Source organism: Mytilus edulis, chromosome 7 (assembly GCF_963676685.1).
Source record: "Mytilus edulis chromosome 7, xbMytEdul2.2, whole genome shotgun sequence".
Classification (NCBI taxonomy): Eukaryota; Metazoa; Mollusca; class Bivalvia; order Mytilida; family Mytilidae; genus Mytilus; species Mytilus edulis.
This window is the reverse complement of record NC_092350.1, coordinates 23,861,168-23,885,734: the sequence shown is the minus strand read 5'-3', so window position 1 is coordinate 23,885,734 and position 24,567 is coordinate 23,861,168. Positions and strand designations below refer to the sequence as shown.

Below are 24,567 nucleotides of genomic sequence, written 5' to 3'. Positions count from 1 at the left end.
GTTTTCACGTGGTCCCGAACTTTATTCCATACAAAAGTATGTAATTCGACTCCTGATGAGTCGAAATTGGATGAGTCGAAATTTCGGTTGAGTCGAACTAAATTTACGGTCCCAAGGTTAACAAAGCATTCAAAATTCATTTTTTATCTCGAACTAATACACATATGTCAAAACATGACCTCCGGGATTTAAATGGATTGAAGAGTTAATCTGACAATACACGTGTAATTAAATATCCCCTTGCCATATTCACCCGGATTTATTTTAGCTTTACCAAGCTAAGCAAGAGTTGTGTCCCTTAGATTGTCGAACTTCCGGTGTTCGTTTGAGTCGAACTACGTGTATCTCGAAATATTTCTCTGGTCCGGCTGACTTTGACATAACGAGAGTCGACTGTATATATAATTTATTTAAAACAGTATACCACATACTCCCCTAGCACTTAAAATGATGTCCTCATCATTTCTGATTCCATTAGAAAATACCAATGGAAATAGAAATGAAATAGTATTATATATGATGCTGCAATGGACTGATACTGATGACTATTACTGTGGATTCATTTCTTTTCCTGGTTACCAATTTTTTGTAGATTGAGAAAAACTTGCATTTTCATAAATATTTAATTTTGTTGTTTTTGCCAAATAATAATGAATCCACAGCACATAGAGTGTTAAAAACTAAAGAGAAAATACAATGAATACTATCAATATAATGTTAATGGCATCAAAAGCTTAAATTTCAGCTGGCAAATTCACTGTATTCTATTGAAATACTGTTAAATTTTGTAAACATCTGTTGCAGGTCTGCAAAAATTGGGGAAACCTCAGTTAATACACTTATTTTTGAGACACTGGTTTAATTTCTATGCTTCTGTTGTAGGCCCACAAACTGGAGGCAATGTCAGTTGCAATTTTGAACCTGCCAATCTTTGTGGCTTCAAACAAGAAAGAAGTACTGATGATTTTGACTGGAGTCGTAGTACAAGGTCAACATCTTCTTCTGGGACTGGACCAAGTAATGACCACACTTATAAAACAGCTGCAGGTATTTATACAGTAAACAAGTTAGTTAATATCTTTGTAATCTTATTTGTATTCATGAATTGAGTTCTATTCCCTTTAACTTTCCCTTTATAGAATATAAAAAAATAAAAAAATACATAGTTTTCATATTTCATGTCACTAAGGCAAAACTTAGGTGTGCTAATGTGCCAATGGCAGTGTCAGCAGTTGTTAAAGTTTGTAAATAGGTCATTTTATGAGAAAAGACTAATGCTCAGTCAATGATGTTTTGTAGACAGTTGTATTGGCTTTGGTACGTTTCATTTTTTCCATGAATTGTTTTGGACAGCCTTTCATCCATGGTCCATTTATCTGTTCAAGTGTTACTATTTCAATTATGTTAAATTAAATATCTTAAAAATTTCAGGACATTACATGTACATAGAAGCGTCAGGGAAGTCTGCTAACAAGAAAGCCAGACTGATCTCACCAATATACAGAGGTCCTTCACAGACCATGTGTATGGAGTTCTGGTATAACATGAATGGTGCTAATATTAACACACTCAATGTGTATGTACTTAGGAGTGGTGTTAGGGGAAACCCTGTGTGGACCAAGAAAGGTGAGAGAGTATTATATTAGCAATATCACTTCCTGGAATAATTTCAAAATTTATGAATGAAAAGGTACTGCAATAAGAAAATCTCGCATGTAAAATTCTGGAAACAGATTTTTTTTTATGACAAACTTAATAGTTGTATGCCATACTTTTAATTTGCAACACTTTTAATATCAGATTTCATATATATTGCAATCCCTGCTTTTGAACATTGAAGTAGTTTTGTAAGGACAAATTGCAACACATGTTTACATTGTAATAACAGAAACCTAAATGATGGTAAGCTGATGAATTTTTAATGGCATCTGTTTTAGTTTAGATTGTTGATTTTTTTTTTAACTAATTCACTTCCACATCCATTTAACCCTTTCCTCCATAATGACGCATTTAGACAACTTACTTAAATTTATTTGATGAAATATTTGTTTTTTGCAATGCATTAATACTTTGAAGCATATTTTCAGCATTTTATTGAAAAGTTCTATGTGAATCAAGTATGCAAAAAAAAAATCCATTGAGGAAAGGGTCAAGTTTATAAAAAATGAAACCTCTATGTAAATTGCAGGTAACCAGGGCAGCTCTTGGAATATAGCCTCTCTAAATGTTCCCCAGGGAACCTCAGCATATCAGATTGTATTTGAAGGAATTACAGGAAATGGTTTCCGTGGTGACATAGCTATTGATGATTTCTCAATGTCACAAGGAGCTTGTTCAGCTGAAGGTATGACATGTAAAGTTGATATTTATTGGTTAAAACATTATGCATATTGGCTTCCCTCCATCAATAAAAACTGATCACCACAAAATTGCACAATATTAGTGTTGAAAGTGGCTTTAAAACCCAATCAATCAATTGTTTTTCAGTAATTAACTAAATAAAACTCATTACTATATATAAATATGCAATGTTTTATTCTGTTATAGGAACTTGTGATTTTGAGGTTGGTTTATGTACATACACAAATGACCACAGTGGTGCTGACAATTTTGATTGGGTTCGTCATAAAGGAAGGACTTCTAGTTCTGGTACAGGACCAACAACTGACCATACTAAAGGGTCTGCATTAGGTATTTACAATATGTAAAGTTCACATTTCATGAGCTTCTATTTGATTTTTAAGTGGGGATGGGGGGGGGGGGATTTGAATAAAAATCTGGACAGCAGGTTTGAGTAATAAAAAGGCAGGCTGAGCAACTTAGAAAAAAAAGGCAGGATGGCAATTTATTTAAAAATGTCAGGATTGACAAATCACAAAAAAAAAAAGCAAGACCGAATAGAGCAAAAAATAAAAAGGCAAGACAGAGATTACAACTAAAGAAAACAGCAGGACAACATTTTCATCATAACCCTGACCCCATAAAAATCAAAAGGTAGCTGACTAGGCTTCCTTGTAGAATGTGTAATTAAAACAGAACTGTTGTTTATCTAAATATTATTTTACCTAGTGGTAATATTAGAATTTCTAATGTATCGTATTTAATTTGCATTCTATTCTGTTTAATGAATGTTGAATTAATCCCTCATGTAAAATTTATACTCGAAAAAAGATTATGTTTTCCATCTGTAGGCTGTTATGTGGTTTTTTTCAATCTGTAGCTATTATGTTTTTTTTTCAATTTGTAGGCTATTATGTTTTTTTTTTCAATTTGTAGGCTATTATGTGTTTTTTTTCAATCTGTAGGCTATTATGTTTTTTTTTTCAATTTGTAGGCTATTATGGTTTTTTTTCAATTTGTAGACTATTATGTGTTTTTTTTCAATCTGTAGGCTATTATGTGTTTTTTTTCAATCTGTAGGCTATTATGTGGTTTTTTTTCAACCTGTAGGCTATTATGTGGTTTTTTTTCCAATCTGTAGGCTATTGTGTGTTTTTTTTCAATCTGTAGGCTATTATGTGTACATTGAAACATCTGCCCCAGCAAGACCTGGGTTCGAAGCCAGACTAATAAGTGAAAGCTTGAGTTATGCTACACACAACTGTGTGACCTTTTATTACCATATGTATGGTAATACAATTGGAACTTTAAGAGTATGGACCCAGTTACAAGGAACCAGCAACCCACTTCCTGTCTGGGAATTACATGGTAACCAAGGCAATAGTTGGAAGAAAGCACAAGTTTCGATACCAAAGCAAGGAGGAGACTATAAGGTTTGTAACATCATTACATTGTTATGTGTAATATTTGAAACTTTTGTTACTGATGTGTTAACAGGTCTTTCCACTGAGAAACTTTCTAACGTTTCTTTTAAGTTTGTAAGTGTGCTGAAACACTAGCACAATTTCATATTTAATTCTTAATTAACAAATTGCTTATTTGCATAAATTTAGGACACTTACAGACAGTTTACATCTGTTTAAATTTGAATACATTTTGCATTTTACACAAAAATATTTTGTTTTTTCAGCTTATATTCCAAGGTATCCGAGGAGGTTCAGTCCAAGGAGATATAGCTCTAGATGATATTACTGTTTTCGCCAACAGTGTTTGTCCAAGTAAGTCAATTTTATGTTAAATGGAAAGAAGATTTGTCATCTGTTCCTACAATGTTGGTTCTAAAAGCAAGGTAAAAAGTAAAATACCAAAAATACTGAACTCAGAGGAAAATTCAAAATAGAAACTCGGTAATCAAATGCCAGAATCAGAAGCTCAAACACATCAATCTAATGGATAACAACTGTCATATTCCTGACTTGGTACAGACATTTTCTTGTAGTTAAAATGGTGGATAAACCTGGTTTTAAAGCTAGCTAAACCTCTCAGTGGTATGACAGTCACTTGAAATTCACTCAGGTCTTGTTTAGGGTATTAAATTTTCTTTCTTTCCATATAAACCTTCTACTGTCAAGGAGGAAAAGAATAGGTAGTGTATTTTTTAAGGGCTTAGATGAATATGTTTACAGATGTTGATATGCATTACAAAAAGAATAAACATAAATTTTCAGGTTGAGAAAATATCCCTTTTGTGGAATAGATGGCTAAAATGGTCTCTGTTTAATTTTAAGAGTAGCCACAGTAAACCTGAAGTTCAAATAAATGAATCAAGATCAAATAAACTGCCATTATTAGGGAATTTCTTCAATGAAAAGCATTGTTTGTTTGTGATAATATGTATTTACGACTTACACATGATTAGTTGATTTGTCACTACCAAATGTGAAAAGAAAAATTCTAAATATAATAAATAATGATGTTATTTTCAAGGAATGCCATCCAATGCCCAACCAACTGTTACTCAAGCTCCAACAACAATACTTGCAACAAACAAACCAACAACACAGAAAGTAACAACTCCATTGACAACATTGCCAACAACTAAGGGTACAGGTAAGTTATTAAATCATGGTGTGATCTTATTGAAGTAGTGTAAAAATAATATTTCATTTGGTATTAAAATTTGTGGTTTCACCCAATCTATGAAAACAGCAAAAGTTGGTATCCCATGAACAATAATTAAGCCTCAGTAAAAGTTCAGCAAAATATGTTTAAACAAAATATCATTTTCTTAAGTGACCTAGTGTTTAATTTCTAAGAAGTTCACTATATACACACGAAAGCTATAATAGAAATTGTAATTAAAGTTATATAATAGATTGACAATTACTTAGTTAATAAAACAATCTGATTTCTTGTTGAATAAAAGGCATGACTTCTATTAATGTCAGATATAATTCAGAAATTTTTTGTGTTAATTTGATAGCGACATTTGTTTACTAAATAATTTCCGAACCTCCATTGTATTTTAGGTGGCAGTAAGTTTAATTGTGACTTCAGCTTTGACACATGTGGCTGGAATCAAGATAAAACAGATAACTTTGATTGGACTAGAAACATTGGCAAGACACCATCGACAAGTACTGGTCCAGTTTCTGACCACACCAACGGAAGTAAGAAATATTTCTTGTTTATAAATATGAATTAAAACCTGAACTAAAAATAAGGCATGTTGTGCATTAATTCATACAACAAATTATTACATGCTCTTGACAGAAGCCATAGCTAAACCAACTTATTTTCACAGATACTATATTTCACATTTAGCACTTTCTAGTCCACTTCACGGCAATAGAATTATTCACCATTTTCTAATTAACTTGGTGTTGTTAATTAAGGAAATATCCAAGGCTATATAATTACTTTTCGACTTGTGAAAGTTGCCAAAATTAAGTGATCACGATAAATAAGTTGGTTTACAGTAGTACTTTTAGTGTTGTTCTTCATCCGCAGTGATGTCACTAAGTTTTGAAGAAGCAGGCTGAATTTCTAAAATAGGCGGCAAGTACATGCATACGGCGAAGCCGTTCGCGTCGACGAGCTTGCTCGTCGCTACTACGGCGGGGGGTCTGGGGCCCGCTCAAGGGCCCCAGGATTTTTTTTTAAAATGGTGCAAAATCATGCATTCTGGGGGTGTCCTAGACCCTTATTAAGACCTCTGAAAACATCATTTTTTACTGAAGATAATGTAAATGATTAACTAAAATTAGCAACATGATGGGTAAATTTTCTGTACATGTGATCACATCATTGATCATCTTGATGGACCAATATACATTTTTGTGCATTTTCCTGCAGGTTGACTGCTAGTAAATATTTTTGAACTGAAAGAATCCAAAAATCTTAGTTTGAATAGAAACATATTGTCTCTGGTTTGAATTATCACTTGAATAATTTAGTTTTAAATGAAAATTGTAATTGTGACATTGAGAACATTATGTTTTAATTTTATATTAAAAAAGTGTTGGTTTTGTTTTTACAAAATTAAAAACAATATTCACTGACTAGTAGTCAGCTGGAGCTTCGATTTCAAAGTTAAAACTGTTACAGAGGTGCTATATTTTATAAAATCGTATGCTATCCCAAGGACGTATAACTAACATAATATACGTCCTTGGCTATCCCCAAAAAGATTTGAAAATTTAGACTAAAATTCCTGCATTCTGAGCATACCTGAGAGTGATTTAGATGCTTGGGAAAATGTTAATTTTGTCTTATTTTTGTTGTTGACTTCAATCACATTGATTTTTTTTTTTAAATGAGAATCCGTAGTCCTGGCAAGGCTAATCTATATTATATTTTTTTCTGGGAAGGTGTCTTTTGTAAGACAACTAAGGAAGTCTGTTCTTGAATATATGTAAATAATACACAGGCACTTGCCTGTGAAATAATAGGTGAAATATTATAATTCTATTTCAAAAATAATCGAATTTATTAAATATCTTGATCGATTTATTTGCGTACGTACTTAGTGACAAATGACCCCCTTTTTTCTCATATAAGACTTGTACACGTATTTCAAACATGTTGTCAAGCTATGTCGTTTTATTTTCTCTTATTTGTTAACTGTTCAGTAATCAGTAAACTAAAATCCTTTTGAACTATAAAAGATATTTTTAAAAATTATTTGTGGTCGACAATATTCTACTTTCGTTATTGACCTTCATTCTCTGGACACCACGTGGTCGTGGGCTTTGAAATGTGAACTTCAAAAGGTGCTGTTTTCCAGATTCTTGACAACATTATATATATTATACTTTCTTTTATTTGACTGATATATTAATTTCCATAACATGCTATTGTCATCTTTGGCTTATTCCTTCTCTTGAAGCAAAAACCAAACAGGGTCATAATGTCCATCGGAACGTCTCTCTTTTTATCCTTGCAAACATTACAATACTACCGACTTTAAATAGACGACCAATCAGCGGACTGCATTTACGTGAACTATATTTAGTCAAAGGTAAACACTGATTTACATCCTTGTTTATCGCGACTTTAATCGTGGAAGCTGATGCATTGAACAATTATTTTTTAATATTAACCTGATTATCTTTTTTATCTTATTAATTTTTTTTTACTCATGCAAAAATAGCCGGCGGGAAAAGGACAATAACCGGCGAAAATCGCCGGCTGCCGGCTTCTAACGACATCACTGATCCGAAATTCACATAAGAACCATCAACACTGAGCAACAGCTTACAAATCACTTCAAGATGGCCCATACTACTGGTTTGAGCTGATTTTTTTTTATCATTTTGAAAATGTACTACTAAAAATACTTTAACCTGTACTTTAAAGATTGATATAGATAGATATAGTATTATGGCATTTTTGTTTTTGAGCCTCTGTATAAAAAAATTAAAATGCCATTAATCTTTTGATCAGCTATTTGTCTAAACTGGTTTTTTTTGGTTGAGAATATGAACTAAGATGAGATTGTTAGTAATAGTTAGTATAACAACTTTTAACCCTACAAACTTTGGAATAGTTTTTGTGCCCCACCTACGATAGTAGAGGGGCATTATGTTTTCTGGTCTGTGGCTCCGTTCGTGTGTGCGTCCGTCTGTGCATCCGTCCGTTCAGGTTAAAGTTTTTGGTCAAGGTAGTTTTTGATGAAGCTGAAGTCCAATCAACTTGAAACTTAGTACACTTGTTGCTTATGATATGATCTTTCTAATTTTAAAGCCAAATTAGACTTTTGACCCCAATTTCACGGTCCACTGAACATAGAAAATGAAAGTGGGAGTTTCAGGTTAAAGTTTTTGGTCAAGGTAGTTTTTGATGAAGCTGAAGTCCAATCAACTTGAAACGTAGTACACTTGTTACTTATAATATGATCTTTCTAATTTTAAAGCCAAATTAGACTTTTGACCCCAATTTCACGGTACACTGAACATAGAAAATGAAAGTGGGAGTTTCAGGTTAAAGTTTTTGGTCAAGGTAGTTTTTGATGAAGCTGAAGTCCAATCAACTTGAAACGTAGTACACTTGTTCCTTATGATATGATCTTTCTAATTTTAAAGCCAAATTAGACTTTTGACCCCAATTTCACGGTCCACTGAACATAGAAAATGAAAGTGGGAGTTTCAGGTTAAAGTTTTTGGTCAAGGTAGTTTTTGATGAAGCTGAAGTCCAATCAACTTGAAACTTAGTACACTTGTTACTTATGATATGATCTTTTTAATTTTAAAGCCAAATTAGTCTTTTGACCCCAATTTCACGGTCCACTGAACATAATAAATGAAAGTGGGAGTTTCAGGTTAAAGTTTTTGGTCAAGGTAGTTTTTGATGAAGTTGAAGTCCAATCAACTTGAAACTTAGTACACATGTTCCATATGATATGATCTTTATAATTTTAATGCCAAATTAGATTTTTTACCCAATTTCACGGTCCATTGAACATGAAAAATGATAGTGCGAGTGGGGCATCTGTGTACTTTGGACACATTCTTGTTTAATTGTATGAATGAAGCCACATGCATTTCATAAATAAATTGATTTGTATGTCATTGTTGTACTGATACATGATGTTATTGCCTGATATTATTTTTAAGTATCAAGTCTTGTCCAGGATCTTAATATTATTAAGCAGAAAAATCAAAGAGAAATTGTACAAATTGCTGATATCAACAAATTTTGAAATCCCAGATTAAACCCATTCTCTCATTCATCTTAAAACCTTTTTTTTTGGGGTGATATTTACATAAATAACATGTTTTTGTAGAGGGCTATTACATGTACATTGAGACTTCTGGTCGTAATAGTAGACAAAAGGCTCGACTGATAAGCCCACAGGTCACTCTGCAGAGTGGACAACAGTCCTGTGTTACATTCTGGTATGATATGTTCGGTGCACACATAGACCATCTGAATGTTTATGTCAGAAATACATCCACCACACAACTTGGTACAGCAGTCTGGTCTAGGATGAAGACTCAAGGAAATAGATGGATACAGGGTCAGATAACAATCACTGGTCCTGGACCATTAAATGTAAGTAATTTTGTCATTTCATATGACAAAATGACTGTAATATTAAGATAAAAAATGAGGTTATTTCAAATAGACATGTAGTATTACAGTCTTTCCTTATAATTAAATTATGAATTCAATTTTTTAAGTAGAAAATTATATTGATGACTTTAAAGTTACATGTCCAAATTATGCCTATGAACTATTTGTAGTCTATTCATGTGAAACGTATTGCAAAAGATAGAAGGTCTTAACTTTCTGAAATTTTTATACTCTAACTACAATAGTAGAGGGACATTATGTCAAAAAGCTAATCATAAGATGTGTTACAACCAAATTTAAATTATTTACAATTTAGATATAAATTTATTAAGACATGTTTATATTTTTTTAGGTGGTTATTGAAGGAACAAAGGGAATAGGTTACCAAGGAGATATAGCTATTGATGACATTGCAATGAGGTCAGGAGCCTGTGGTGAGTAGTGTTACTTTAAAATACAAATGAATGCCAATTTAAATGTGAGGTCTGTTGGGAAAAAACATGAAATGATAGGTTTTATTGTCTCACTTTCCCCATTTCGATAGAATATTTACTATAATTGGATAAAGTCATACAAGATAGTAGTTTACAGGTGTAAATTTAATATATAAAAAAATAAATTTGATTTAAACTTTAAGGTGGGTCATGCAAATTATATGACTGTTCAAGTAGTATCTAAGTGTGTGATAAAAAATGCATGATAAAAGCAAGGAACTAGATTATGGCAGATTTTTTAAGCCAAATCTGACAAAGGTATTTAACACTGATAATCTTAAACTAGGCACATAGCATACATTTAACTGCTTTTAATAAATCAAGAAAATATTTTAAATGTTTAGGTGGACCTACAGTATCCCCAACTGGCCCCTCTGGATCTGGTAGCCTGTCAAAATTGGGTTGTAATTTTGAAGTAGGGATGTGCTCCTATACACAAGGTACAAGTGATGATTTTAATTGGACAAGGAAGAGAGGAAAGACGTCATCAGCCAATACTGGACCTGCTGTAGATCATACTAGGGGAACCAGTAGTGGTATGTTTACTCTCTAGATACTTATTTTCATGTAAAACTTATTGCAATAGATAAAGGTCTTAATTTTCTGATATTTTTATGCCCCAACTACAATAGCAGAGGGACATTATGTTTTCAGGACACTTTCATTAACAGTCTAATTTGTAGGGAAAATGGGGCATTGCATCCTATGGATGCATGTTCTTGTTTATTGATATTTACAGTTTAAACTGCATATTTTATATCTTGATCTTTATGCAGTTATACAGTAATTAAATCATCTTTGATTTCAACTTCAAGATATGAATTTTTTACAGAAATTCTTTCAGACAAGAATTAAATACTTTTCAATGCTTCTCATTTTTATTTTTACACACACTTTGAAATCATACATAATAGAAAAGAGCCTTTTTCAAATTATATAAATTATACTGTTATCAAAATTCATTTTTTTAAAGAAATGTATATATTTTTTAGGATATTATGTTTATACTGAAGTCTCATCACCAAGACAACCTGGGCAAAAGGCTCGTCTCTTTTCGGGACTTCAGATCTCATACTTAAAACCAGCCTGCATGACATTCTGGTACCATATGTATGGTAGTCAGATAGGAACGCTCAATGTGTACTTGAAACAAACACGGTCAAACAGTCTAGGATCTCCTATTTGGACAAGGAAAGCCAATCAAGGAAACAGCTGGAATATTGGTCAAGTATCACTGAATCCATCACCAGCTTATCAGGTAATGCAAATCATTCGCCTGAAGTTTTAATAATGGTAGTAAGAAAGGGGAGTTGTTCACTGTCAAAATATAGGTACTGACAGATTGCAGAACACTGAATATACATATGTGTATATCAATAGTCTTTAGCTATAGTTTGGTTTTAGTTTTAATCCTTTTATGAGTTGCTTTGATATAATACCTTTAGGAACTCTGTGGCTTAAAAAGTAACATGGCAATTACCAACACATAATTGGGATGGAATATTAAGCTTATTACTGATCACTATCTGTATACTATTTCTTTGAAAAATATAATCTTTCATATAATTTTGTAGGTTGTATTTGAGGGAGTCAGAGGAAATGGTGTTCAGGGAGATATTGCTATAGATGATATCAGTGTTCAACCAGGATCATGTAGACCACAAGGTAAAAAGGATTTTAACATTCAATTAATTTTGTGTTGATGTTTTACACTAGATGATGGTCTTTTAAGACTGTGTTTGCCCTATTATTAATTTTTTCAGAGCAAGCTTTTACAATATAACAAATAAGTCTGCATTGCTTACTTTTTAGATGGTTATTATTAGTTTTATTTTTTTTGGAGTAAATAATCAGATATGTTAGAGAGAAATTAAAAAATAATTGCCTGTATATTATTTTTTCTAATTTTTTTTTTTGAAATTTGGAAATATTTATTCATTTCTTTCCTTCTGTAAAATTGTACTTCTTGCTTTCTTCTTCCAAAAAATTATGTGCCACTTAATTACTATTTTCTTGTAGGTGCCTGTAATTTTGACACACGTACATTGTGTTCATGGAGTAACCGACAAGATGATGATTTTGATTGGAGTATACAACACAATGGTACACCAAGCACTGGAACAGGTCCAACACGGGATCATACCCAAGGGAATGCCAATGGGTTCTACGTGTTTATAGAAACAAGTGCACCAAGAAAACCTGGACAAAAAGCCTACCTACAGAGTCCAACATTCCCCCCTAACAACAAGAGTCCACAGTGTTTCAAATTCTGGTACAACATGAATGGAAGAAGGATGGGAACTCTCAATGTTTACTTAGCAACAAATATGACAGCATCTTCAGTATCAAAAACAAAACTGTGGACACTAACAGGATCACAAGGAACAGCTTGGAAATCTGCCCAATTTACAGTTCAAAGTTCAACTGGATATCGGGTATGTTACTCTCCCTTCTTCATAGGTTCAGAGATTATTAAAGTCAAGATTTTTATTATTGCAAATGATTTGACTGGGTGTGTATCACAAATGATTTGACTGGGTGTGGTATCACAAATGATTTGACTGGGTGTGGTATCACAAATGATTTGACTGGGTGTTTATCACAAATGATTTGACTGGGTGTGGTATCACAAATGATTTGACTGGGTGTGGTATCACAAATGATTTGACTGGGTGTGGTATCACAAATGATTTGACTGGGTGTGGTATCACAAATGATTTGACTGGGTGTGTATCACAAATGATATGACTGGGTGTGTATCACAAATGATTTGACTGGGTGTGTATCACAAATGATTTGACTGGGTGTGGTATCACAAATGATTTGACTGGGTGTGTATCACAAATGATTTGACTGGGTGTGGTATCACAAATGATTTGACTGGGTGTGGTATCACAAATGATTTGACTGGGTGGGTATCACAAATGATTTGACTGGGTGTGGTATCACAAATGATTTGACTGGGTGTGGAATCAAATGATTTGACTGGGTGTGGAATCACAAATGATTTGACTGGGTATGTATCACAAATGATTTGACTGGGTGTGTATCACAAATGATTTGACTGGGTGTGGTATCACAAATGATTTGACTGGGTGTGTATCACAAATGATTTGACTGGGTGTGGTATCACAAATGATTTGACTGGGTGTGTATCACAAATGATTTGACTGGGTGTGTATCACAAATGATTTGACTGGGTGTGTATCACAAATGATTTGACTGGGTGTGGTATCACAAATGATTTGACTGGGTGTGTATCACAAATGATTTGACTGGGTGTGTATCACAAATGATTTGACTGGGTGTGTATCACAATTGTAAGATATATTTGTATGCAGCTTTTTCTGTAATCTCAATAATTATTCTCACATTTTTGTCTGTCATGTTGAAATTGCATTATTTTAGTCAAAGCATCATAACCCTCAAAGACATCCTGGATACAGGCTTAAGTTCTATTAATGCAAAAAAAAATAAAAAAAATATTAAGATACCACTAGATGTTTGATAAGCAACCAACAATTGATTAAACATATTAAGATCTTTATTATATTTTAATATTGAATATAGAAAAATACAAAATTGTCTCTTTTCTTATAGAAACAAATCAATTAAAGTAGCTGTAAAAAGTATTTTAAAGGATAAGCTCAACTGTTAAATGATTTTTATGCCCCACCTACGATAGTAGAGGGGCATTATGTTTTCTGGTCTGTGCGTCCGTCTGTCCGTCCGTCTGTCCGTCCGTTCGTTCGTCCGTCCGTCCGTCCGTCCGTCTGTCTGTCCCGCTTCAGGTTAAAGTTTTTGGTCAAGGTAGTTTTTGATGAAGCTGAAGTCCAATCAACTTCAAACTTAGTATACATGTTCCTTATGATATGATCTTTCTAATTTTACAGTCAAATTAAACTTTTGACCCCAATTTCACGGTCCACTGAACATAGAAAATGAAAGTGTGAGTTTCAGGTTAAAGTTTTTGGTCAAGGTAGTTTCTGATGAAGCTGAAGTCCAATCATCTTGAAACTTAGTACACATGTTCCTTATGATATGATCTTTCTAATTTTGCAGTCAAGTTAAATTGTTGACCCCAATTTCACGGTCCACTGAACATAGAAAATGAAAGTGTGAGTTTCAGGTTAAAGTTTTTGGTCAAGGTAGTTTTTGATGAAGTTGAAGTCCAATCAACTTGAAACTTAGTACACATGTTCCCTATGGTGTGATCTTTCTAATTTAATGCCAAATTAGATTTTTTACCCAATTTCACGGTCCATTGAACATGTAAAATAATAGTGCGAGTGGGGCATCCGTGTACTTTGGACACATTCTTGTTTTAAATTTCATTCAAATGTTGTATGTGTGGTCCACATGTACTTTATCTTCTGTACATTGTAGGATTGGTACATAGCACACTAAACTGCTGATGGAAATTTTTATATTTTTTTTATAAAGCATATTGTTTAAAATTGATCCTTGCTAATAATCCAAATATTTTTTTTAACAGCTGCTTTTTGAAGGGATAGTAGGAGGAGTAGTGTTGGGAGATATTGCTTTGGACGATTTGTCATTCGTCAATGGTCAATGTGGAACCTCTCCATCCAAAGCAAGGCCAGCATCATTGTCTACAACAGTGCCACCTACCACGGCAGCCACCACACCTATTGTGGCAACATCAGGTAAGTCCATTTTACACTCAACTTTGCATAAAACTGCCCCTTTCCACACACCTGCAACATGTTATGACCACTTAAAACTGAGTGATGTCCAAATTAGTGGCATTTACTAAAGCAGTGATGTCATTTTTCTGTAGCAACACTAGGTGAGTGGTCTTAATAGACCACTTTCGAGTTTGTCAGTCACTGGAAAAAATTGTCAATTATGCTCGCCTTATGACGTTATTTACCAGATAGAGGGGATTGTCTGTATCCCTGCACTATAAACGTTCATCAAGCGTCAAAGTGATCGTCATTGTGCAGGATGAACTAGAAATAATATTTGTTCTGTAGGTACTTAATCACAATTCCCTAATGACAGCAGTGCTGAAAGAGAATTATGAGAATTCAATTTGCCAAATAATTCGTGCAATATAGCTTTATAGTTTTCCAACCACTTGCTCAACATTGGAACGGAAGTGACGACGTCCCCCTAAACGCACAAATGATGTTCACCAAAACCAAAGATTTTGACGGAAATGCATCAAACTCAAAAGTTGTCTATCAATTGACTTGTGTATTGCAGGCAATATTTCTAATACAGGTTCATTATTTATGGACAAACAGAAAATATCCTTGAAAATTTTACTGGTATTGATTAAAAGACAAACTTAAATAGATATTTGTTTCAGTTGAAATATTGACTCTAATAAATATGTATACAGTATATTTTCTTAATTTGTTATGTGTTGATTTATATTTTGGTCAAATCTGATAGCAACAATAATCTCTTTTAGTTGGAGGTGCTTTTAACTGTAATTTTGAGAGTAATACCTGTGGCTGGTTACAAGCTGCTGGTGATACCAGAGGTTTTGATTGGATCAGACATCAGGGCAGGACAGCCTCAGGTGGAACCGGAGCATCATCTGATCACACTACTGGACGTAAGTAATCCTGGTCTATATATATTATATTTTGAATATACAGTGTATGTCTTATTTATCATGTCTACTCATTCTTTTACTATAGTTTTCATTTTCATATTTTTTGATTTTAATTTCTATATTTGTACCATCTTGCTGTAAGATTCTTCTTATGGTTCTATGGTTCCTCATACAATCAAACGTATCATGGATGAAATATTTTATCAATAAAAATTCAAATCTTGTAGTCATGGACAGGTTGAAATTTTCTGGATGTAACGAAACTTAATTCTCACGAAACTGTTAGTTGTCAAGAGCAGACAATGATAAAGTGCACAAAATCAACATTCATAGTCAAGTCTATAAGTATTGAAGGACAGTTTCATTACTATGGTCTTTTTCGTAGAGATGTTTAAGACAATTATATTAATAAATCATGAAGGAATATGAACACCAGGACATACAAGTTGAATATTACTTGAATTTGAGTGTTGCTTTTATTGTCATATATTTTCTTTTCTTCAAACTAAAACAATATTTGTATTTTAGGCGGATATTACATGTACATTGAGGCATCAGGTAACAGACGACTTGGAGACAAAGCTCATTTGGAAAGTCCAACAGTTTCTGCTGATCCATCAACAAAATGTCTGCGATTCTGGTATCATATGTATGGTGCTACAGTCGGTTCGTTGAACGTTTATCTGAGAGCTGGAGCTGGGCTTGGTCCAGCAATATGGACCAAGAGAGGAACCCAGGGCAATAAATGGATCCAGGGACAAGTTGTTATTAACAAGACTTCTGATTTTACGGTAATCTGTTTTAAAAATCATTTTAGTTAACCCCCTGCATCTGTATGAATGATTCAGTGAAAGGGATAATACTTAATGTAAAAACAATCATTATTTATATATGACTTGGCCTTATTCCAACTTAAAGAGAAGTTATCATTATATTACTCTCAATCATGATTTTTATTGACTTTTTATTAAAGTGAGAAGACTCTTAAAACAACAAATTACTGCAGCATTCCCTGAAGTGGTGTTTTTATACAAGTCTTAACATTTTATATGTGTTTTATCATAACAACCCTGCATACATTTAGGGGTTCTATTGTATTGAAAAATTACCTAGCATTGGTTCATTGTCGTTCTTAATTTTAATAAGCAATTTAAACAAAAATTTAATGATAATTGAATTATCGACTTACAGGTAGTATTTGAAGGAGTAAGAGGAAGAAGTTACCAAGGTGATATAGCGATTGATGATGTTTCAATGAAAAATGGGGATGATTGCTCAGGTAATTGTTACATTAGAGATATAGATAAAAGGTAGCTTTGAGAAATACCATTGTATCATGGAAGTCCTTTCAGCATAATAAGCTGTTATAATGTTGAAAAAGAAATGTTCGATTCGATATGAGTGCATGAGATGAAAATATGATGAAATATTAGGGCATTGTGATTATAAGAGTAGTGGTTTTATTGATTTGGTATATTCTAATGTCAATTAGGAAAAAAGAAGCCTTAAAATATAGGTCAGCATATATTAAATTTTGTAGACATAAAATTTAAGTAAGTTATTGTTACATATGAATATGAATATCTAGTTTTTAATGTTTCTTTTCCTAGGTAACGCAGCCACAGTACCAACTTCCTGTAATTTTGAAGATGCTCTTTCCAAATGTAAATATACCCAAGATACAACAGATGATTTTGATTGGACAAGAAAGTCAGGTGGTACAGCCACAAGAGGTACAGGGCCTTCTGCTGATCATACTTATGGAACAAGAACAGGTAAGGATTGTTCATACAAGATGTTTTAAATATATTCATTTACCTTTTTTTATTTCTAGCTCTAATATGAGCTTTTATTGCTGCTCTTCATTGTAAAGTCATATTGAGGCCTTCAGCACACAGCTCACTAGCAATATTTTTGTACATCTAGTACATCTGCTAAAACAAATATTGTACCCTAGGAAGGCACGTTGAAATGGTCTAACAACCTAGAGAGGCAATTTTAGAATTTCACTTACATTTTCATGATGCAAAAAAGTATTTGACACTATCCCATAGATACGATTTTTGAAGTACTTTACATTTGTTCAATGTATATTTAATATTGCTGTCTTTATTTAAATAAAGTGATTTAAATATCAGGCTAATCAAGTTTCATTTTATATTTTAGGACATTATATGTACACTGAGGCCTCTGTACCACGTAAACCAGGACAGAAAGCACGTCTTCTGACTCCACAATATTCAGCTGTACAAACTCCACAATGTCTGACATTCTATTACCACATGTTTGGTACCAATATTGGATCTCTTAATGTCAAGGTCAGGACTCATACATTTTATTATTGGTTACTATGCATATTTCATAGTACAACAAGATAGTGAAAAAGTGATAGAATATTGAGGAAAAACAGCACTTTCTAAGACTGTTATCTTGGAATAGATTAAAAACTGATTTACACCATTAATTTGATTTGCTATGTCATTTAACTTCTTTCTTTACTTTATACTAGTTTGAACAGATTAAAAATAATCCTGACTATGTAATCTTTCATACCTTAGCTGTCTAGATTCCTCTTTGTTGTAGGAGAACTGGGTTTACATACCAACAAAATGTTTGAAATTTCATCACATTTAAATGCATATTTTTGGCACCATTTAGACAATAATGTTTTATTTTCAAATTCATAGCATAAAGAAATAATAAGATAAATCAATGTTGCTGATTATTTCATAAAGTTTCTATTACTCAGTCTAGTCTTTTTGGAAAGGTACCATGGAATAAAACTGAAGAATTTGTTTACTTCCTGGAGGTAAATTGCCATTGTTGTTTTCAATGATATAAGCGTTCACTAATTTGAATTACATCTCTCCATTTAATAAAAAATTTAGGTTTTGTTGTTTTAATTTTAGACATAAATGATTTTATTACAGGTGAATGTCAATAATGCACTTGGAAACAATATTTGGACAAAATCTGGTAACCAAGGAAACTCCTGGAATATAGCACAAGTAACACTTCCTGTCACAACAGTCAGTCAACCATATCAGGTATGTTGATAGAACACATCATAGATTCAGCACTTAAATTTCATTGTCAATTTTGTGAACCAACTAATTTCAGGAAATTTTTAAAATCATCTATATAGATGTTTGAAATATTAGGATAAAGATGTTGATTTCAATAATAGAGGGGCAAAATGTTTTCTGGTCTGTTCGTCTGTCCAATATTTGTCAGTCAGTCTGAACATTATAAATATGTGATCATTTAAGCTTGAAGTCTAATACTTATTATAAATACACCTTTTTATTTTGAGATGAACTTGTGACAAATAATGATTTTGATCACAGTTCACTGAACATAAACATATGATAGTGTGGGACAGGCATTATCTCATGTTTTCTGGTTTTATTATAAAATTGTTTTTAATGAAACATGATCAGAAAGAATTTTTACTTTATACTGTTCTTCTTCTGTATTAGGTTGTATTTGAGGGTTTTAGAGGTAGTGGTTACCTTAGTGATTTGGCTATTGATGATGTCAAAATAACATCAGGTGCTTGCACATCCCCAGGTAAGCTATATGTAAACATTATTTTAGTGCATTAGAACCATCCCTGAGGCCTTCAAATCATAATTCTAAAAATAAAATAAATTGTACATATTTGTATGATTTTTTTATTTTTAAGAAAACTCTTTCGGCATACACAAAATATATAGGTATATAGCTTTGTATAGTAAACATATATGATATGAAATTCATACATAACATTTTGTATTTATTCTATTCAAAGTTTAAAGTAAACATAAATTTCTGAAATAACCCCAAAAAAGTACAATTCAACTCTTTTGATATAAACAGAAATTGTAAATTGAACTAAATACAGACAAGATAGCCAGAATTACTGGAACTACTCATGAATTTCATTCACTAATATATATTTGGTGTTTTTATACAGGTGCCTGTAGTTTTGAGAGTGGTTTATGTACATGGAAGAATGTCCAACAATTAGACGATTTTGATTGGGTATCTAGGAAAGGAGCTACACAATCAGGTCGTACAGGTCCCAGCACTGATCATACTCTTGGAAATGCTAGAGGTAAGGATTTTAAAGGGATATATAACATGCATAAGAAGGGAGATTTTTCAGTCTTACTCGTTTATCTGTAGTGACAAGAATAAAATCTAAATATCAATAATCATGTATTATAAAATCTCTTGACAATTATTATAAAAATTGTTCACCCTTTAAAAACTTTAAAACTGAAAACAGCTTAAATCTTCAAACATAAGTTATATTTCTGCATTTATGTGGCTCTTAATTGTTCAAATCTGAACAATCTTTGTTTGCATGGTTTGCAAATATCTCATTTAATGACCTATGACCTCTGAAAATGTTCAAAACTGTTTTATTTGAATGTTTTAATTGTTAAGCCTAAATGGGATCATGAAACCTAAGGGGGTACCCTTCTGAAGCCCCATTTATAGTGCCAAGAATAATCACACAATATCATTTTCAGGATCTTACATCTATCTGGAAGCATCAGCACCTAGAACTCAGGGAGACAGATGTTGGTTACAGAGCCAGAACTTTGCTCCTACTAAAGGCTCTTGTGTTTCATTCTGGTACAATATGTATGGTCCAAATATTGGTACATTGAGTGTTTATGCTTTATATTCTACTGGTACCAATCGTACATTATGGACACTAAGTGGTGATCAAGGGAACACTTGGAAAAATGGGCAGGCACCAGTTGCATCAGGAGTATCATTCACAGTATGTTGTTATAGCTACTGTAAAATACTTTATTTTCACATATTATACATTCAACTTTTACATGGACATTGACTAAAATAGCAGTTAACATTTGCATACAGTATGGAACTGATTTTATTGGAATGTTTTGAAACTTTGACAAAAATTTTGTTGATTTCAAAATATAACATCAAAAGAAAAGAATCAATTGTAACACATTTTTTTTTTATAATACTGATAACTTGACATAGATTTTGTCAGTCAATTTTCATTTTTACACTGATAGCAGCAATGGTTCAATGGTGAGATATGGTTTAGGTAAAATTCTTTTCAAATTTTACTGATCTTTTTAGAATATACTTCACTTGTAGTTTATAATTATCATTTAAAATGTATTTTACAAGTAGATTAATTATTTTACTCAGATAATAATAGAAGGATTGAGAGGAAATGGTTACGCTGGAGATATTGCCTTAGATGACCTTAGTGTAGCTAGCTCATCTTGTGGAGGTAACATTTTTAATTATTTCTCTTCTTTTTCATCACGATTTGTTTATAATTTTTGAATCAGTTGATCTTTTTGATAAATGTTAACTTATATATATTATTCAATGTTTATCCCAAAAACTGTAGACAGGGGCGGATCTAGCCATTTTAAAAAGGGGGGGTTCCCAACCCAGAGTAAAGGAGGGGTTCCAGCTATATGCTCCCATTCAAATGCATTGATCGGCCAAAAAAAAAGGGGGGGGGGGGTTCCAAACCCCGGAACCCCCCCTCTTGATCCCCACCTGGTAGACATGTAGTGATTGTAGGGGTATTTTAAAATCCTGATTACTGAAAACAAATATAAGATCATAAAAAAAAAACTTTTATAAATTTCTATATTTTAATTTATTTTTCAAATTTTAATTCTTGTGAAGTCATCAATATGTAGCTAAAATTGTTTTTAAAGGGTTGTAAAGTGGGGGCATGTTTACAGAGGATTGGGAAATAAAAGGGCAAGGTCTTGAAAATAAATATGAATATATATTATTTGTAAAATATATTAAGTCTACTAATAATATTATTGAGCATTATTTGATATTGATGAATCTCTTTACAGTTCAACCATCCAATGCCCAGCCAGGCAACCAGACTGGAACTGTCCCTCCACCATCAACAACCGGAGGCACAACACAAGGTTAATATTTAGAACAACTCTCAGTGAAAAATACAAAAAGTAATTTCATAGAGCTTTAAATTTTTACTTTACAAAGTTCAAGAGATGTGGTGTATAGTTTAATAAGATAGCAGCCCAAAAAGAAAATTTTATACATGTACCATTGATATAACATTTATGAGTTGATAAATTATAGAACATTGGTTTCAATCCATATTTATGCAAGGTGAACTATCATTCAAATTTTTAATCTATTTTTTTTAAGTACTGTTTTTATAAATTTCAGCACCTGGACAATTTGACTGTCAGTTTGACTATGGACCATGTGGTTGGACAGAGGACAAAACTGATACCTTTGACTGGATCAAACGTAGTGGAGGGACACCAACAGTAGGAACTGGTCCATCAGGGGACCATACATCAAGTAGTAAGTTTTAGCAAAGAAAAAGTTTGTCTAAATATAAAACTATGAACATTAGAAAATAATTGTTTGATAGAAGTAATATGTCTTTTATATTAAGCACAACCTGATATGATTCGATACACTAAATGTTCTTGGTTTGTCATGATGATTGAAAAAACAAAACATCAGTGGACCCATAAATGATAGATTTGGTTGATAATTTTATGTAGAAATTGTCTTAAATGTCCCTGTTCTTTCTCTAACAAAAGGCTTTAGTGTCAAATTCTAGAAAAAAAATTGTATGGTCTTAAATCAGTCCTTCTACTGCTTTTTTATGCCCCACCTACGATAGTAGAGGGGCATTATGTTTTCTGGTCTGTGGGTCCGTCCGTCTGTTCATCCGTCCGTTCGTCCTGCTTCAGGTTAAAGTTTTTGGTCAAGGTAGTTTTTGATGAAGTTGAAGTCCAATCAATTTATAAATTAGTACACATGTGACCTATGATATCACCGTGTATCATCAGTACACCGGATATAGGTACTAACCAAGCGGGCATGATCGATTTTGACCTTACACGGTAACGAAAATCTTTGTTTTGCTTTATCAATATTCAATGTACATTTCTCAACATTTGAAATTCCTGCTCCCAAATAATTTTCGCATCGATTTTTTCCTACTTATAAAACAAATTTGATATTCTAATAAGAACAATTAACTTGTACATGCGGAAATAGTTGTGAATTTCAACACCAACTTTCAATTTCGATACAGTTGTTGAGACATTTACATGTTTTATCTGAAAGAAACCTAATACAGGACAAAAGTAATTATCACCAATCTTAAACCTACCTGTGATTACTCATTCCTTGAAACTTTTTGGGTAATAAACGAGTATAAAAATAATGTTTTTGTGTACGGTGTACAACAACTAAACTATGCACCGTACATAAGGATTTATGTGGTCAGCTAAACACCGTACACAACACTTTTTTAGGGATAAAATATCGAAAAATAACATATGAATGAAAGATTTCAATGCCAATTATTGAAACAGCTATACTTATTACACGCACACATTGACCTTCTATCAGAAAAAGAGTTGCAATGAATATAGAATTATATCGGATGAGACGATGGCCACCTTCTTTGACAAGTATTTGCACATGCTTTTACAATGTTTTAGTAAACCCTCTTGTTTTGGGAAAATAATGAGACATCTCTAATCATCAACCTACGACCAAATCATTTCTTAAAACAGCAATTATGTTTAGATTGAAGTACACATTGATTTTATGTGAACAAAACAAAGATTTTCGTTACCGTGTAAGATCAAAATCGCTCACGCCCGCTTCGTTAGTACCTATATCCGCTGTACGATGATACACGGTGGATATGATCTTTCTAATTTTAATGCCAAATTAGAGTTTTTACCCCAATTTCACGGTCCACTGAACATAGAAAATGATAGTGCGAGTGGGGCATCCATGTACTTGGGATCACATTCTTGTTTTTAAATTAATTTTTGGATATTTTTGTTTTTAACCAAAGATAATTTTATATTTTAGCTGGATCATACTATTACATTGAATCCTCATCCCCCAGAAGGAGTGGTGATAAAGCCCGATTTATCAGTCCTCTACAAGTGGTCTCCAGTACCAGCTCACCATACTGTGTAACCTTCTGGTACAACATGTATGGTGCTCATGTTAACACACTTAATGTTTATCTGAAGTATGGAAGTAACTTGGGGTCACCGATCTTCACTAAACAAGGATCTCAAGGTCAACCATGGAAACAAGGACAGGTGACAATACAACCCAAAGCTCCATACAATGTAAGTTTGATACTGTAAAACAACGAATTTATGTCAGCAAATTTTTTTCAAGTAGAAAAATAAGGTGGATCGTCTAAATTATGTGAAAATCAGATTGGTTCTTTTAATCAGGTTGAATGTAAATAAAAGTAATATTCTACCAAGATTCTATTTTTCCATTATAGATTGTGTTTGAAGGAATAACTGGTATAAGTTATAGAGGAGACATTGCTATTGATGATGTAAAACTGGGACAAGGACCTTGTATAGGTATGTATCATAACAAAGATAAAACATAGTTATTGGCCTTGAAAGTGATGTAGAGCTAGTCCAGGTAAAACTCCCATCAACTACCATAGTTAAGTCAGGACAGTTTCAGCAAAAGTAAAAACAGTCATTACTTCCAACACTTGTAATAGAAAAAACAAATGTTTTGTGAAATGTTTTTATCGTAAATGCTTTATTTTAACTTATTTGAATGTCAATTTTAATGATGAAATCTTTCCTGCTTGCAGCACTTAGTTAAAAGGTGCAAACATTTTGTATTGTAGTGTGATCAGTTTAAATATGAGTTTTTATACTTGTCATCAATTTTAAAAAATTTACTCTGAAGTTGGAAATACTTGATGATAATATTGTAGTTTTGCGAAAGCATTAATACACATAAAGTAAAAAAAATGAATTTTATCTTCAGCCTCCAGCCTTCAGCCAGCTTCTTGCAATTTTGAAAATACCAATATATGTAGTTACTCTCAGGAAAAGACTCAAGATAACTTTGATTGGACAAGAGCTACAGGAAGCACAGGGTCAACTGGTACCGGCCCAAAAAGTGATCATACTTATGGAACCAGTAATGGTAAGCAGTGCATTCTTGTATTCATTCTATGATTGATTATTGCTATTTTTTGAAATTTTCCTTTGATCTTACAGACTGATAATTTCCTTT

The 24,567-nt window shown here is 32.7% G+C and overlaps 1 protein-coding gene across 1 annotated transcript in view; it reads left to right on the top strand.

Annotated features, from left to right (window-relative positions):
• The window catches only part of LOC139481064 (MAM and LDL-receptor class A domain-containing protein 2-like), a 147,618-nt gene that overhangs the window by 23,370 nt on the left and 99,681 nt on the right, over nt 1–24,567 (top strand). The window contains exons 25-54 of the mRNA XM_071264134.1: nt 883–1,047; nt 1,432–1,626; nt 2,189–2,344; nt 2,548–2,691; nt 3,511–3,773; nt 4,031–4,118; nt 4,828–4,950; nt 5,370–5,510; nt 9,125–9,393; nt 9,767–9,848; nt 10,253–10,444; nt 10,901–11,166; nt 11,483–11,573; nt 11,928–12,343; nt 14,404–14,575; nt 15,349–15,495; nt 16,024–16,286; nt 16,687–16,774; nt 17,106–17,270; nt 17,662–17,813; nt 18,426–18,542; nt 18,975–19,065; nt 19,451–19,591; nt 20,013–20,269; nt 20,674–20,758; nt 21,351–21,428; nt 21,694–21,834; nt 23,374–23,642; nt 23,807–23,891; nt 24,316–24,477. Of these exons, the coding sequence (XP_071120235.1) occupies nt 883–1,047; nt 1,432–1,626; nt 2,189–2,344; nt 2,548–2,691; nt 3,511–3,773; nt 4,031–4,118; nt 4,828–4,950; nt 5,370–5,510; nt 9,125–9,393; nt 9,767–9,848; nt 10,253–10,444; nt 10,901–11,166; nt 11,483–11,573; nt 11,928–12,343; nt 14,404–14,575; nt 15,349–15,495; nt 16,024–16,286; nt 16,687–16,774; nt 17,106–17,270; nt 17,662–17,813; nt 18,426–18,542; nt 18,975–19,065; nt 19,451–19,591; nt 20,013–20,269; nt 20,674–20,758; nt 21,351–21,428; nt 21,694–21,834; nt 23,374–23,642; nt 23,807–23,891; nt 24,316–24,477 (5,004 nt within the window). The remainder of the gene's footprint in view (nt 1–882; nt 1,048–1,431; nt 1,627–2,188; nt 2,345–2,547; nt 2,692–3,510; nt 3,774–4,030; nt 4,119–4,827; nt 4,951–5,369; nt 5,511–9,124; nt 9,394–9,766; nt 9,849–10,252; nt 10,445–10,900; nt 11,167–11,482; nt 11,574–11,927; nt 12,344–14,403; nt 14,576–15,348; nt 15,496–16,023; nt 16,287–16,686; nt 16,775–17,105; nt 17,271–17,661; nt 17,814–18,425; nt 18,543–18,974; nt 19,066–19,450; nt 19,592–20,012; nt 20,270–20,673; nt 20,759–21,350; nt 21,429–21,693; nt 21,835–23,373; nt 23,643–23,806; nt 23,892–24,315; nt 24,478–24,567) is intronic.